Consider the following 16,291-nt stretch of genomic DNA (forward strand, 5'->3'; position numbering starts at 1 on the left):
ACCCCTGCCGTGGAGCAGAGGAACATTCCATTATCATTTCAGCATTCGCTTTCGTGCTTTAAGAGAGGGGACGTGTCTCCCCACGAGAGAGGTGTAATGTTGTACATGAAGTTGTTTCATCAACCAAACTATATATTGGACACAAATTGCAGCGCTGCTGTGTTGAAACTTGTTACCGGCATCGCATACCTGTGGGCACGAAACGTGGGAAGGTTATGCTCATTTTCCTTCCGTAATGAATGTATTTGCACGTCGGGGGGGCGTTCACATTACTGCCCCTCTAAATTGCCCATACTGCGCTGCTTCGCATCTACATAAAGCGCAAATAGTGCCGTAAAAAGATGAATAAACGGCTTCGCCTGATCTTGAGGGAAATGTGTAGCATTAACCTCTTGTTTTAACGATCAGTATAACCTCCGCGTCTACCCCCACCGTTCCGCCGTAGAAAACAACAACATAAAAATAAATATTTGCGTTGTGACAGCTAACCGAAGTGAGAAGAGGCTCAGAGGTTAAGGGTGCTACTCCGAAAACAATGAAACATCCATTTGATCAACAGATGCAAAGCATTTAAGCTTGATGGTGCATAAGCCGTTTGCCAGATGGCCGGGCTGATTACAGCATGTATCCTTACAGTGATGCATGGCCGTGCGTTTTGAAAATAAGGTTCAGCAGGTGCAGTCGCCTGAGCGCTGCGAAATAAATAAAAATGAAACCAAAAAGAGGAGGGGGGAGGCAGGGGGGGCGGGGGCAGGGCGGGCGTGCGGATGTGGACCCTGCAGGGAATAGGGGGTGGAGAACACGTGCTGGTGTCAAGGATGCTTTGTTAGGTCGATCACACGAGCGGGAAGTGTATAATCAAAGTCACTCTGATGTGCTGTTGCAATGCCCTGCCCTACATCCACTGAGTACATACATGCACACAAACACACACACACACACACACACACACACACACACACACACACACACACACACACACACACACACACACGCGCACACACACACACACACACACACACACACACACACACACACACACACACACACACACACACACACACACACACACACACACACACACGCACGCACGCACGCACACACAGGCCCCTGCCACCCCATCTCTATTGGATTCTAGTGTGGTTATGTCATTGATGGAAGTGGGTTTATATTGGGGTCAGAAACATGATGCAGGACAATTCCAGGGTGACTAATGCCATAGCTGAACCTAATGAGCTGTTTGACATAGTGGCTCTGATCCCCCGGGGGTCTGGGAGCACCACGCCTGACTGAGAGCACAGGCTGAAGGACTGGCTCCATGAACGTCTAGCTGGGTGACTGGATGACAGGCTGGCTGAATGACTGGGTGACTGGCTGGCTGGCTTGCTGGCTGAGTGACTGCCTGGATGGATGGCTGGGTGACTGGCTGGATGGATGGCTGGGTGACTGGCTGGCTGGCTGATTGGCTGGCTGGGTGACTGGCTTGCTGGCTGAGTGACTGGCTGGCTGGCTGGCTGGCTGGGTGACTGGGCTGAATAATCTATACCAGGATACCTATCTTACCACAGATGTTTCTCTAGTAGTAGATACCAGGATACCTCTCTTACCACATAATGAGCGGATCTCGGCCTGTCTGTCTGATATCTCCGCCTGGATGACGTCCAACCACCTCAAACTGAACCTAAGCTAAACAGAATTGCTTCACCTGCCGGCCAAATCCTCTCCCCTGACCGACCGTTCCATCACAGTCGAGAATTCAACTGTGGCCGCATCCCCGACCGCCAAGAACCTTAGTGTTGTCCTTGACGACCGGTTGAACTTCTCCGCTCACATCGCAGCGACAACCAGAACCTGCAGATTCCTCCTGAGCAATGTCAGAAGGATCCGCCCCTTCCTGACAAAAGAAGCCACCCAACTCCTCGTCCAATCAACAGTAATCTCCTGCCTCGACTGCAACGCACTGCCTGCTGGCCTCCCGGCCACTGCCACCAAGCCTCTTCAACTCATTCAGAACGCAGCGGCCCGCCTGATCTCAAACCTACCGAAGTCGGCCCATGTCACCCCACTTCTCAGGGACCTGCAGTGGCTCCCCATGGCCGCACGAATCCGCTTCAAGGCCCTCGACCTGGCATATCGTGCGGCGAAGGGAATGGCTCCCACCTACCTCCGGTCAATGGTCTCTAACTACACACCCTCAAGACCACTACGCTCTGCATCTTCTGGCCGCCTCAGACCTACTCCTATCCAAGCTCCCGGAGGGTCATCAAAGAGAAGTCACCTATTCTCGGTCCTTGCCCCACAATGGTGGAACAAACTTCCCACCACAGTTAGGACAGCTGAAACCCGTTGACTAAAGACGCACTTCTTCAATCATTATCTGAAATGAATTTTTTTATTTTTTTTTAAACTCTAACCCTAACTAACCTTATTGTCATGCACTTGTCCTAATATACTAACCTACACTATAGCACTCAACACTTTGATGAACATTGTTACTCAGCTGATAGAGTTGTACCCTTCCTGCTGTCTTGTTGTACAAAACTTGTAATAAAAAATAAAAAATAAAAATAATTTGGATAAAAGCATCAGCTAAATGACAAAATGTAAATGTAAATGTAATGATTCTCTATTAGTGGGTTTCCAGAGGGTTGAAGGCAGTACCTATATAAGGCAAGATTATGTAGGTATGCGCCATTTCCACTGTGTTTGAAAATGTCAAAGAAGGTATGGGACCTTTCGATATATTTGTTTTATAAATATGTATTTGGTAATATATTGTGCTGTGTTCAAATGCAAATTATATAGTAAAATATGTTGTTATGCATTCAGTTTGACCTTTTAATCAGCTTTCTCTTCATGTTAAAATTCATTATTCACATTTGAAAGACCACTATATTCTAGCAGGCATGTCCCATGTGACTCTGAATGAAGTTAACTTATTTGTTTTGCATGCTTATTATTTTTGCTCCAGTGAGAGGCAGTCCTTGTCCTGGTAATGGCTGCACTATATTGGTCCAGCACTCCTGGTTGATTTGACTGTATAATTAACATCATAAATGCTTATGCTGCATGTGGTGGCCTCTTTCATAGAGTAATCATTACAGAAAGTAAATCAACAGTTCCCCTCTATAAGAACAGCTTGCAACAATATGATTGTAATGTTTTCCTCCGTAACCTAAATACGACTAGAATGCATACATACACATAGCAGTGAACTTACTTCATGCCATAATAATGGTAGAGAGGTGATAATAAGATAAGGCCCAGCTATACAAACTATGTAATCTGCTGACCTATAGCTTCCTATTCACCCATGCCAGAGTGAAAAACAACATGTCATTATTATGGACCAGTACACACAGTACACTATGCAGCAACATGTGCTGGGTATTGGCATGCGTGTGAGTGCATTGTAAACAAGCTATGAATAAATTGTCCTACAATGTGAAGGCTATATGTCCACTGAAGTATAAAATGAAAATATTGTTATTTTCTAGTTCAGGATAGTAAGAAAGACTCCTCCTCCTCCTCCTCCTCCTCCATCTCGGGAGGACATTAGATAACAGCAACTCAACTTCAGCATATTACTGTCAGATTTTTAACAAGATAATGTGTGTGTTACAGTAATTAGCTACAGTATGCTTTTGTAATCATTATAGTACGTGGCATCATATTTATTGTCTACTAAGACATAATCAGAATGTGTATTATTATTATTTATTTAAAATAGATAGTACATATTGATGAACTCTTTCATGTAAATATGCCAAATTATAGCCAGAGGCTCGTTTTCATCCGTCCCTTTGCAGGTTGATGTTAATAGATCAGACAAATTACAAATGTACACAAACTTCACAAGAACAAACAGTGCATGTACAAGTTACTAAACTACATAACCACAAGAACAGACAACAGTGCATGTACAAGTTACTAAACTACATAACCACAAGAACTGACAACAGTACATGTACAAGTTACTAAACTACATTAGTAGTCTTTACATTACTGTACATAGGCTGTAGATTGAGTCTAGTTCTACTCCTGCATGCCTTCACAGCCTTTATGTTTGAACATTGTCTCTATCCAGTATCAGTATTCTGCTCTCACATTGCAGCAGGGTGTTGCTGTATCCCTCCCTGCTGTTAGGTCCCTGACTGCACTCTCTGTGGCCTCAAGGTTCATCAACCACCAGCCACTCTCTGTCTAAACTGTGACTTTTATCATCTCCCTTCTTCTTTGGTTATCATCACACCCACGCTGTGTCCGACTGCTGACCCTGGAGCATGCACACACACACACACACACACACACACACACACACACACACACACACACACACACACACACACACACACACACACACACACACACACACACACACACACACACACACACACACACACACACACACACACACACACACACACACACACACACACACACACACACACACACACCTCACACACACACACACACACACACACACACACACACACACACACACACACACACACACACACCACTACGACTACTACTACTACTACCTGCTACACACACACACACACACACACACACACACATACACACACACACACACACACACACACACACACACACACACACACACACTCCCAAAGCACCGCTAAGCCTTTGAAAATGAATTTGCCTGATGATGGAGAGGGTGCATTATCTAGCGGTACAGTAGAGTGCGTGTGGCCTGGGCAGACTAGCTGTCTCTAGCCCTCAGAATAGGAGCGGTGGTCTCCTGGGCCCTGGTAGGAGAATGGGCTGGAGCTGCAGTCTAATTCATCACAGCTCCGCAGGAAACAAGCAATCGCACGGAGGCTTAAAAAAAGGAAACCGGTGCAAAAGACACAACAGCTCTCACTGGACCTGGACAATTCCCCCGGTCAGCACCGATCAGCGCGATCAGGAGAGGAGAGGAGAGGAGAGGAGAGATAACATAGGAGAGGAGAGATAAGAGAGGAGAGGAGAGGAGAGGGGAGAGGATATGAGAGGAGAAAAAGAGGAGATAGAGGAGAGGGTAGGAGAGGGAAGAGAAGATGGAAGAGGTGAGAGGAGAGGAGGAGAGGGAAGAGAGGAGAGAAAGAGGAGAGTGGAGAAAGGAGAGGGAAGAGAGCACAGGAGAGCAGAGCACAGGAGAGAGGAGAAGAGTAGGGAGAAAAGTATATGACAGGAGTAAAGAGAAGCAGACAGAAAAAAGAGAGGAGAGAAACATGGGTGGATGTGTGTTACTGACTGGTGGGTGGATGTGTGTTACTGACTGGTGGGTGGAGGTGTGTTACTGACTGGTGGGTGGATGTGTGTTACTGACTGGTGGGTGGATGTGTGTTACTGACTGGTGGGTGGAAGTGTGTTACTGACTGGTGGGTGGAAGTGTGTTACTGACTGGTGGGTGGATGTGTGTTACTGACTGGTGGGTGGGAGTGTGTTACTGACTGGTGGGTGGATGTGTGTTACTGACTGGTGGGTGGAAGTGTGTTACTGACTGGTGGGTGGAAGTGTGTTACTGACTGGTGGGTGGATGTGTGTTACTGACTGGTGGGTGGGAGTGTGTTACTGACTGGTGGGTGGATGTGTGTTACTGACTGGTGGGTGGATGTGTGTTACTGACTGGTGGGTGGATGTGTGTTACTGACTGGTGGATGGATGTGTGTTACTGACTGGTGGGTGGATGTGTGTTACTGACTGGTGGGTGGATGTGTGTTACTGACTGGTGGGTGGATGTGTGTTACTGACTGGTGGGTGGATGTGTGTTACTGACTGGTGGGTGGATGTGTGTTACTGACTGGTGGGTGGATGTGTGTTACTGACTGGTGGGTGGATGTGTGTTACTGACTGGTGGGTGGATGTGTGTTACTGACTGGTGGGTGGATGTGTGTTACTGACTGGTGGGTGGATGTGTGTTACTGACTGGTGGGTGGATGGTTCCAGCATGTGATACGCACCCTATTTACCAAAGCATTAGCATAAATCCCAGCATACGTGTGTGTACCGCGTGTGATTGTGTACCCTATGTGGACCACCTCCTATAGGGGCTTCTTTACTGAGGCACCAGATTGCGCGGAATATGGCATGCCGGCGGGTTACCGTGACAACCTGGGCTTTCTGTCCAATCAGGGCCAGGGCTTCCAGATTGAGAGGTGGTCCTCAGGGGGCTGTTCTTCAGTGAGCTCGGATGCTTTGCCACGGAGCGGCTCTCTCACAAAGACCATCACTCAGTGAGATTCTGCTCAGAATGGGTACTTTCACGTTCCAGGCATGATTGGAAACACTTTCCAACAGAGGGCCCTTTAAAATTCATTGAACGAAAGAGGACAGGGAGCATCCAATTCCAATTCCACTCATGAACCGTCCTGCGGTTGCATTCGCAGGCGTGCACTGTATATGTTATGTTACGACCCACTCACCATTTGTCAAGCTGCCGAACGTCGTTATTTTGTCTTTTTCACAATGTATAAAAGTAAGAGGCATCTGTGTGTGTGTGTGTGTGTGTGTGTGTGTGTGTGTGTGTGTGTGTGTGTGTGTGTGTGTGTGTGTGTGTGTGTGTGTGTGTGTGTGTGTGTGTGTGTGTGTGTGTGTGTGTGTGTGTGTGTGTGTGTGTGTGTGTGTGTGTGTGTGTGTGTGTGTGTGTGTGTGTGTGTGTGTGTGTGTGTGTGTGTGTGCTCATCCAAGCAGATCTGTAATCTCCCCCATATCTCTCGTCAGGATCTTTTCTCCCCACAAAGTTGCACGGTGGTTTCATCATCCTCAGTGCTGTTGCCAGCGGGGCATCTCACAAACACTACCGACAGGCTCATTTTTCACAGGTCCACTTCCCCAGCTCTCCTGCAGGATGTGTCATGACAAATTCCGGATATGTGATAGACCCGCGTCGCATCCGCACCCTTGCATTAGGGAGGAGATGTAGTGTAGCCAGAATGTTTGTCTGTGCACGTGTACTGTATGTGTGTATGTGTGTGTGTGTGTGTGTGTGGGGGGGGGGTACTGCATGCATGTGTTTGTATGTGTTAATACACTGATGTATGGATACAATATGTCCATCTCTTTGTAGGTGTGTGTGTGTGTGTGTGTGTGTGTGTGTGTGTGTGTGTGTGTGTGTGTGTGTGTGTGTGTGTGTGTGTGTGTGTGTGTGTGTGTGTGTGTGTGTGTGTGTGTGTGTGTGTGTGTGTGTGTGTGTGTGTGTGTGTGTGTGTGTGTGTGTGTGTGTGTTCGCAGTATTGTGTTTAGTATATACACTGATATCTGTATACAATATGTATCTCTTTGTAGGTGTGTGTGTGTGTGTGTGTGTGTGTGTGTGTGTGTGTGTGTGTGTGTGTGTGCGTGTGTGTGTGTGTGTGTGTGTGTGTGTGTGTGTGTGTTCACAGTATTGTGTGTAGTATATACATTGATGTCTGTATACAATATGTCCATCTCTTTGTAGGTGTGTGTGTATGTGTACATACTTCATGTATGGTCCTTATTTCCCAGCAGGCCTCAGTTCTCCACCAGCCTCCACCGTTCCCAGCCTCGTCACGCCCCTCGTCAACGGCTTCACCGGCATCCCCCATCATCAGCCCAACGGACACCCCGCTGTGGAGGCTGTCTACACTAACGGCCTGTCGCCATACTCCAACCAGAGCCCCAGCGCGGCCGACACCCTCCAGCAAGCCTTCACCGGGGTACAGCAATACACAGGTAACAGCAGTGTTCATTTCGTCAGCTATTTTTTATTTTCGTTTTCGTCTTAGTCATATGTCTCAAATGCTCTTTTTCGTTTTCATCATATTTAGTCACCTTTATCTATTTTTCGTTTAGTCAAGTTTTAGTCAACTACAAGTCTGGGCATTTTCTTTTTAGTCTTTTTTGTTTAGTTTCGATTTAGTCTTTTTTGTTTAGTCTCGCCACTCAGTTACAGCCTCATAAGTTGGTGTGAGATTTTTATAAACAAAAAAAGCTAACGTTAGTGCTAGCTGGTTAGACTTATGTAAGCTATTTAATGTGTTCTATTGTGGTGGATCAACATAATATGTAGCGATCCGTCATGCAGTAATATAGGAAGAAAGAGGAGAGTTTCCTTTTATGTATGGTGCTTTATTTCCAGCTCAATAGGGTTTTACAAGTTGATACTTCCCTTCTCATACACAACACAGCTACCTGCTAATACGCTAGCTTCATAACACCAACGTAACATCCGGTCCATCCTCCCATATCTCCCGGGTGGAAACAACACCCCCAACATAACAGTGGTGCCCCTAAGACCATACAACTAGAGCGACACACAAAACCCCAGAACATTACAATAATTCACCCACAGAACGATGTGTTGGGGATAAGGGTTCCGCACGGACAATTATGTTTGATACTTTCATGTCGGCAAACGAGTTCCTGTTAGCTAGCAAGTAGCAAGTAAACAGTGTTGGCGTTGAAATTGAATAAACGTTTAGCAAGATTTTATTTTGCAAACTACATTTTGTGTCATCGTTTTTAGTCACCGACATTGCATGAATAATTTCGTCACGTTAGTGTCACATGATCTCCATTAATGTGACGTCTTGTCTCGTTTTCGGCAGGGGAAAAAGCTTTGTTGACGACCATATTTAGTATTTAGACTAAATTAACACTGGGTAACAGAGAACCACTTGAACCTTGACCCCGTTTTTAGTTATTTTGGAGTCCGTTTTCTCTCCGAATGGTATTCTACAGTTCTAATGGTTTCGACGACCAGTAGCCGTTGCTACATCCTCATTATAATGTTCAGTTCTCGAAATTCTAATCTCACATGAGAGATTGTGCATCTAAAAGGGTTAAAGTATTTAGCTCATTATGCTAATCGCTAGCAGAGGTGGAAAAAGTGCTGAATTATATTATTCAAGAAGAAGAGTACTGTTATATCATGTACATTGTACAGTAATCAGTTTGAGGTTCTATTGCGCTTGGGATGCATTTATTATACTCATCTTTCTGCTGAACCTGTGTGGCTAAAAGGTATGTATTATGTATTAAAGGAGCACTTCACCAAAAAACAATCCTAATTTATTTTGCACATAATCTCACACACATCCAAAAACTCTAAACCGTTTTTCATACATTCATTAAGTTTGAGAGTTATGGCCATATTTAAACAGATTTTGATGTGTATGACATTATATATAAATAAATCAGCATTGGGTTTTTTTGGTGAAAGTAGGTACTATGAGGAATCCACATCTCTTTCTCTCTCTATCTATCTCTCTCTCTCCCTCTCTCTCTATCTCTCTCTCCCTCTCTCTCTCTCTCTCTCGTCTCCCTCTCTCTCTCTCTCTCTCTTCTCTCTCTCTCTCCAGCAATCTACCCAGCCACCACACTGACTTCCATTGGCCAGACGCTGTCCCAGCCTCCACAGGTCATCCAGCAACAGCAGCAGAGAGAAGGTGAGGGTGAGATAACAATATTACTATTTTACACACTACACGTATAATCTCAGATAGTACTATTCTGTTACACACTACACGTATAATCTCAGATAGTACTATTCTGTTACACACTACACGTATAATCTCAGATAGTACTATTCTGTTACACACTACACGTATAATCTCAGATAGTACTATTCTGTTACACACTACACGTATAATCTCAGATAGTACTATTCTGTTACACACTACACGTATAATCTCAGATAGTACTATTCTGTTACACTCCACGTATAATCTCAGATAGTACTATTCTGTTACACACTACACATTATAATCTCAGATAGTACTATTCTTTTACACACTACACATTATAATCTCAGATAGTACTATTCTGTTACACACTACACATACTGTGGAAATCTTAGATCTCGAGAAAAGACAAGGTTGCTAGGAAACCCCCAGACTGCTTATCAAAAATGTGATTCAATACAACCCACAGTGAAATGATGACCTACACTTTGGCCTCATTTTGTTACAGTAATATTAGTAGGCTACCGTTATTGTAAACCACATAAGTCACTCAAATTGCATTTGAGTTATGTGATTTATTATAATACAGGAAATAATACATTTACTGGTGACTGGCTCAACAACAATATTTGTATTATCATAAAACAAATTAAAGACAAAAAAAAATTATGAATGTGCCAGGCCCACAACATGAGGGTATTATCTTTGGGTTACATATAAAGTACTCAAGCCTCATCATTTTCAGATGTGACTGTGATGTATTTTACATAGATTGACTTCTGTGTTGACGTTTTTGGCAATACATAGATTACATGGTTGCTTCTAATTGCTGATTGCATATTGTAATCCACTCATATTCACAGCATAATCTGCTAAATGTATTGTACTGTATGAGAACCTGGCACCCATACAGTAGCGGTGAATCAAGTTGGAAATTGTATGACAGTATTTGTGTTGTAAACAGAGGGAGAGTTATATATAATGTCACAGAATTCCTAGAAATCCATTTTCACTCCACTTCTCATATTAGGCTCAAATTAATTAAAGACTGCATGGCTGAAATAGCCAGTAAATAAAACAGAATTCGGTCTCTCTCTGTGTGTGTCGTATCCCTCCCTCCCCCTCTCCCCCCCGCTCTCTCTCTGTACATGTCCAGGACCAGAGGGTTGTAACCTGTTCATCTACCACTTGCCACAGGAGTTTGGCGATAATGAACTCATGCAGATGTTTCTGCCATTCGGCAGCGTCATCTCCTCCAAGGTGTTCATGGACCGCGCCACCAACCAGAGCAAGTGCTTCGGTGAGCTCCCTGCACCTCTGTCTGTCTGTCACCTGCATCACAAACTAGGGATGTTCGATATTGGCTTTTATTACATGGCGTTTTCACATTCGCCAAAATGCTTGCTTGTGATTGGTCAATAGCGCTCGTCAGAGGTCCGATATTACTCGATAACGGACCTCTGCCGAACAATAATGACCGCTGTGCGCAGCTGGACCAATCAAGCCCACTACACACACTGTATCAGTGCTGCTCAGCATATGCACAGCTGCACTCAGTCATGCAATCAGACCACAGACCTGCCGGCTGCCGATAATAATAATCACTTTATTTGGGCTGACAGAGCCACAGAACAACTGCGTCTGCATTTGATCTCGTCTCTGTGTCGATGAATTAGGTATATTGTTAGTAAGTTAGCCATGTAATAAGCGGGATAATGTATAGCCTATACTCGGTCATTGTCGCAAAATAATTGACCTTCACTGACGTTTAAAACACCTCGGCTGCGCCTGTTCGAATCCAGCTCACAGCTTCCGGGGTTGCTCACCAGCTTGGCTGGCCGTTCACACTAATACAATTGGCTGTATTTAGAGGGTGGGAAAGCTGGCGGGGTGGGTCCGGGTCGTTTGTAAAACAGCGACTCCTACAGTTCAGTCGGGGCGCGCCTGCTCAGCGAGGAAAGGATCTAAGGGGGTAGCTGTGATCCTTCCCACACGCTACGCCCTCTCAGTGAGAGTCCGCGCTGCCAGGTGAAAAGAAGCGGTTGATTGGTCTGGAACGTGTGTCGGAGGAAGCACGTGATAGCCTCCACTCTCCCAGACCGACTGTGGGGGCGGTAAAGTGCGGCAGCGACCAGGAAGGGGATTGGGAATTGGCATAACGACTAACATTGGCGGATGGGAGGAAAATCAGAGGAAAAAAGGAGGGGGAAAAAGATCAATACATTTTTTTTTTCTTTTTTAAAAAAGAAACTCCGTGTCGGTCAATTATTTTGCGACAATGACCTCGTAGCTATACATTATCAATGGGTCAGTGAAAGAGCGCTATATAAAAAAAGTCCAAGTCATTATTATTATTATCCTTCACTTACTTATACAATGGCATGCAAATTTCTCGATTCTGATTGGCTGAAACAGTCAACTTTACACGTGGGTATTTGTAATAACCCCCACGGTCTTGGTCCCAGGACCCGCCCACAACCGCATTACTATCACTCCCGCCATGCAAGTTTTTAGAACTGAAAGCAAGATGGCGGACACGCCGGACAGTAAACATTACGAAAGGATAATGGTGATAGGGTCCATAAAGACTAAATGAAAAACGATTGTCACGGCGAATGTGTTAGTTTCTTAAACAATGTTGGATGATGTAATTGATGGGTCATGAGTCATTGTGGAACAAAATTCAAATTGCGTGTGAATTGATTGATTGATTGATTACATTGCACATTTTATTACTGTCCGCCTTGTTTCAAACTGGTTAAGTTTGATTTCAAACTCTAACCTTAACCAACTTCGAAAGAGAGCAACTTCGAAAGAGGTGCCTCTGAAACTTAACCAGTTGGAAACAAGGCGGACAGTAATAAAATTAGCAATCAATCAATCAATCAATTCAATAACCACACTCACTTAAAACAGCGCACCTCCCAGCTGCTTCTATAGAAAGTAGGTTTAAAAAATAATAATAAAAAAACTCTTATAGAGCAAAGAACCCCCCCCCCCCTATATAGGGCAAAGAAAACTTTTCTTTTATTTGTTTTACCTACTTTCTATAGAAGCATCTAAGAATGAAGTTCTATAGAAAGTAGGTTCAAAAACAGAAAGAAAAGTTGGATGTGTTCGTTTGTTGGATGTCTAGTTGAAAGACAGTTGGATGTCTTAGTTTGTTGATGTCTTAGTCTTGAGAGACAGTTGGATGTCTTAGTTTGTTGGATGTCTAGTTGAAAGACAGTTGGATGTCCTTAGTTTGTTGGATGTGTTAGTTGAGAGACAGTTGGATGTCTTAGTTTGTTGGATGACTTACTGAGAACAGTTGGATGCACTTCCGAGCTGCTTCCACATGGAGGCAAACTTCTCTTTTTTTTTTTGTTGGAACTACTTTTTCTGCAGATGTTTTTTTCAATAAATCTTCAATTAATGTGGTGTTTATTGAATAGCAATAAAGTTGGATGAATGCGCCAGTTGGTATAAAAGCCATTACACCGCGTGCAGTCGTGGGTTGTGAAAATTAGACCATGCCTAGGGGGGGTCTAACGACCACCCCTAGGCAATGGTCTAATTACAACCCACTCCTGCGCGTGATGTAATGCTGTTATTTTACGTGATATCCGATATACCGATATTGTCCAACTCTTCATTTCCGATACCGATATCAACCGATACCGATATATTACAAAATAAATTATTTCAGGTGAATATCCCAGATCAACATATCAACATATCTCTTGTCGTGGGAAGTAACACAACATTATGCATACTTTTGACAATAAAAGGCTTTTGCTTTTTGGTCAGGCTGCTTTTGTATGATGAACATTTGTTCTTACTTGCTTGCCTGGGTAAATAAAGGGCTAAATAAAAAAGAAATTCAAATACATAATAATTTTAAAACCGATACAGATAATTTCTGATATTACAATACAAACCCTTTAGATGTGACATTGCTATGTGCCCCTAAGGTAAGATAGTGGACCCTGCCTTTAGAGCCACAGGCACCAGGCTTTACGCCTGGGGTTAAATCCTGACCAGACCCTGCACTCCCACGTCTCCTATAGGATGTGTTTTCCCTCCTACTGTCTGCTGGGGGGTGAGGGGTGAGGGGGTGGGGGGGGGGGGGGGGGGGGTGCTAGCTACCATATTAATGTAACTCATGTGTAGTCATGAGGCAGCCATGCAGTCGCACCCCAACTCTGTGTGTGTGTGTGTGTGTGTGCTGTGTGTGTGTTGTGTGTGTGTGTGTGTGTGTGTGTGTGTGTGTGTGTGTGTGTGTGTGTGTTGTGTGTGTGTGTGTAGTGGTGTGTGTGTGTGTGTGTGTGTGTGTGTGTGTGGTGTGTGTGTGTGTGTGGGCTGCTGGGTGACCTGGAAAGCTTCAGCTACTGCTGTAGCAGCATCCGCATCACCGCTCAGCAGCCCCCTGTACCTGTCAATAACCACACTCCACTGAGGCTGGCCCCCATTACACACACACACACACACCACACACACACGCACACACACACACACACACACACACCACCAGGACTCCTGAAAACTTTGAGGAGGGTAGGGAGTGGGTGGAGGAAGGGGTGGGGGGTAAGTAAATGAGGCAAAGGACAATTATAGATCAGCATTTGTTTTCACTTCAGGGAACCGCACATGCCTGGGCAAAATTGATCGCCAGTCCCATCTCCCCGGGGGACTTAATAACATATACATTCATGAAAGAAGACCTATTTGCAGTATTGACATACACTATGCATTTACAACGTAATGTTAGGTCTGGGGATGGGGGATGCTCGCCGGTGTAATTAATCTAGAAAGCAGGAGAGGGGAGAGGAGGGATAAACTCAGACTGATGGTGAGAGAGAGAGAGAGAGAGAGAGAGAGAGAGAGAGAGAGAGAGAGAGAGAGAGAGAGAGAGAGAGAGAGAGAGAGAGAGAGAGAGAGAGACAGAGAGAGACAGAGAAAGAGGGAGACAGAGCGAGAGAGAGACAGACAGACAGACAGACATACAGACACTTGTTTGGCAGGGCTGAGTTTAGGGTTTAGTGGTTTAGTGTAGCTAAACCTACAGTACATTTCCTTTCCATCCCTTCACCCCCCCCCCCCCCTTAATGGGACAGCTGAGATAGACACCTCCTCTCCTTTCCTCTCCTCTCCTCCCCCTCCCTCCATTCCTTCCTTCATCCCTCCATCCTCCTCCACAGCCAACTAATGGGCCAAGCAGACCCCTCCCCTCCCCTCCCCTCCCCTCCCTCCTCTCCTCTCCTCTCCTCTCCTCTCCTCTCCTCTCCTCTCCTCTCCTCTCCTCTCCTCTCCTCTCCTCTCCTCTCCTCTCCTCTCCTCTCCTCTCCTCTCCTCTCCTCTCCTCCCCTCTCTCCATTCCTTCACCCCTCTTAATGGGCCTGCCGAGATAGACACCTCCTCTTCTCTCCTCTCTTCTCCTCTCCTCTCTCCTTCCCTTTCTTCCCTTTCTCTTTAATGGACCAGCCTGGTGGGTCTCCCCTCTCCTCTCCTCCCTCCCTCCCTCCCTCCATCCATCCCCTTTTTTTTTGTATCCCTCCACAGCCAACCCGGCTAATGGGCCAGGCAGACACCTCCCCTTCTCTCCTCTCCTCCCATCCATGCCTTTCTTCATCCCTCCTTCCTTCCCTCTCCCCAGCCTTCCCCCCCCTAATGGGCCAGCCCGGTGGCAGGCAGACACCTCCTCTCCTCCTTCTATCCCTGTCTCCATCCCTCCTTCCTCCCGCTCCCCAGCCCAGTGGCAGGCAGGCCAGACAGACACCTCCCCTCCCAGGTGGCTGGGGACCTGGGAGGGCTCCTGCTGCTTTTCACGGGTCACGGACTGTTCCTAATGACACTGCAGACGCTGGGGAGCGCATCAAGCGGAGCCACACTCCACTGCAGTTTCTGGTCACTGACTTCTCAAGCCTTTATTTCTTACACATGATGGGAAACAGGATGTTCAGCATGGGTCTGGGTATTGGAGTGTCTTGGGGCAATGCACTATGGGGCCTCTTGTCGTCTTGTCTTGTCCCGTCTTCATGATGGACTACGTCTGTTTTCACTTTTCAGTGGGATCACTTTGCACCACAGATCGCGCTTGGTGACTTTTTGCATTCGAGGGGTTTTTAGAGTGTTTTGCACAAAGCTACGTTGAAAGTGTCACAGTGTGTGCAACTTGTTTGATGTCGTTTTAAGTTGGGTCCAAATGCAACAAATGTTTGTAAAACTCCATTCACACTAAGGGGGGTTGTACCTTCTCTCGGTAGGTTTTGTGAGCTTTGACAACCCTGCTAGTGCCCAGGCAGCTATTCAAGCCATGAACGGCTTTCAGATTGGGATGAAGAGGTTGAAAGTCCAGTTAAAGCGACCGAAGGATGCCAGCCGCCCCTACTGACACAGCCTACCCTCAGTATTCACTGCAACAGCACAGGTGAGCCCACAGTATCTCTACAGGAGTGCACCCTCACTACTTCTATGGAAGCTGAGAGTATTTACTCTGGTTTAAAGTCCAAACTAGTGTTGAATCCCCCACCCTTCTAATCTTAAAAGATCATGGAAGTGTACAAAATGCACTGACTGAAGTATACAATTTATTCTAATGACATTGTATACAGAAATGAATAATTTCAGTGAAATAATAATTAAATGTATCCACATTATTGTTCCAATGTAATTTTTCTTTATCAGTTCACAGAAACCAGCAGCATGGTATAGGCCTTACAGTGTGTGCAAGACATGTGGATAATGTGGATAATAAGGGGGACTTTATATGCAGCACAGCAGGCTTACTAATTATGGGAAAATCTGTCATCATAATGATTGACAAAGATTGATTGATTCACAAATGTGGGTTAGCTCTCTCCAGACCATTACACCCAGTA

General features: G+C 45.5%; 1 protein-coding gene across 1 annotated transcript in view; it reads left to right on the forward strand.

Annotated features, from left to right (window-relative positions):
• The window catches only part of celf5a (cugbp, Elav-like family member 5a), a gene marked incomplete at both ends in the record, with an annotated part of 22,208 nt that extends 6,404 nt beyond the window's left edge, over positions 1–15,804 (forward strand). Inside the window, 4 exons of the mRNA XM_084308432.1 lie at positions 7,498–7,701; positions 9,330–9,416; positions 10,588–10,731; positions 15,677–15,804. Of these exons, the coding sequence (XP_084164558.1) occupies positions 7,498–7,701; positions 9,330–9,416; positions 10,588–10,731; positions 15,677–15,804 (563 nt within the window). The remainder of the gene's footprint in view (positions 1–7,497; positions 7,702–9,329; positions 9,417–10,587; positions 10,732–15,676) is intronic.
• Positions 15,805–16,291: the final 487 nt, after the last annotated feature.

This window comes from Notolepis coatsorum (assembly GCF_963971535.1).
Source record: "Notolepis coatsorum genome assembly, chromosome: 2".
NCBI lineage: Eukaryota > Metazoa > Chordata > Actinopteri > Aulopiformes > Paralepididae > Notolepis > Notolepis coatsorum.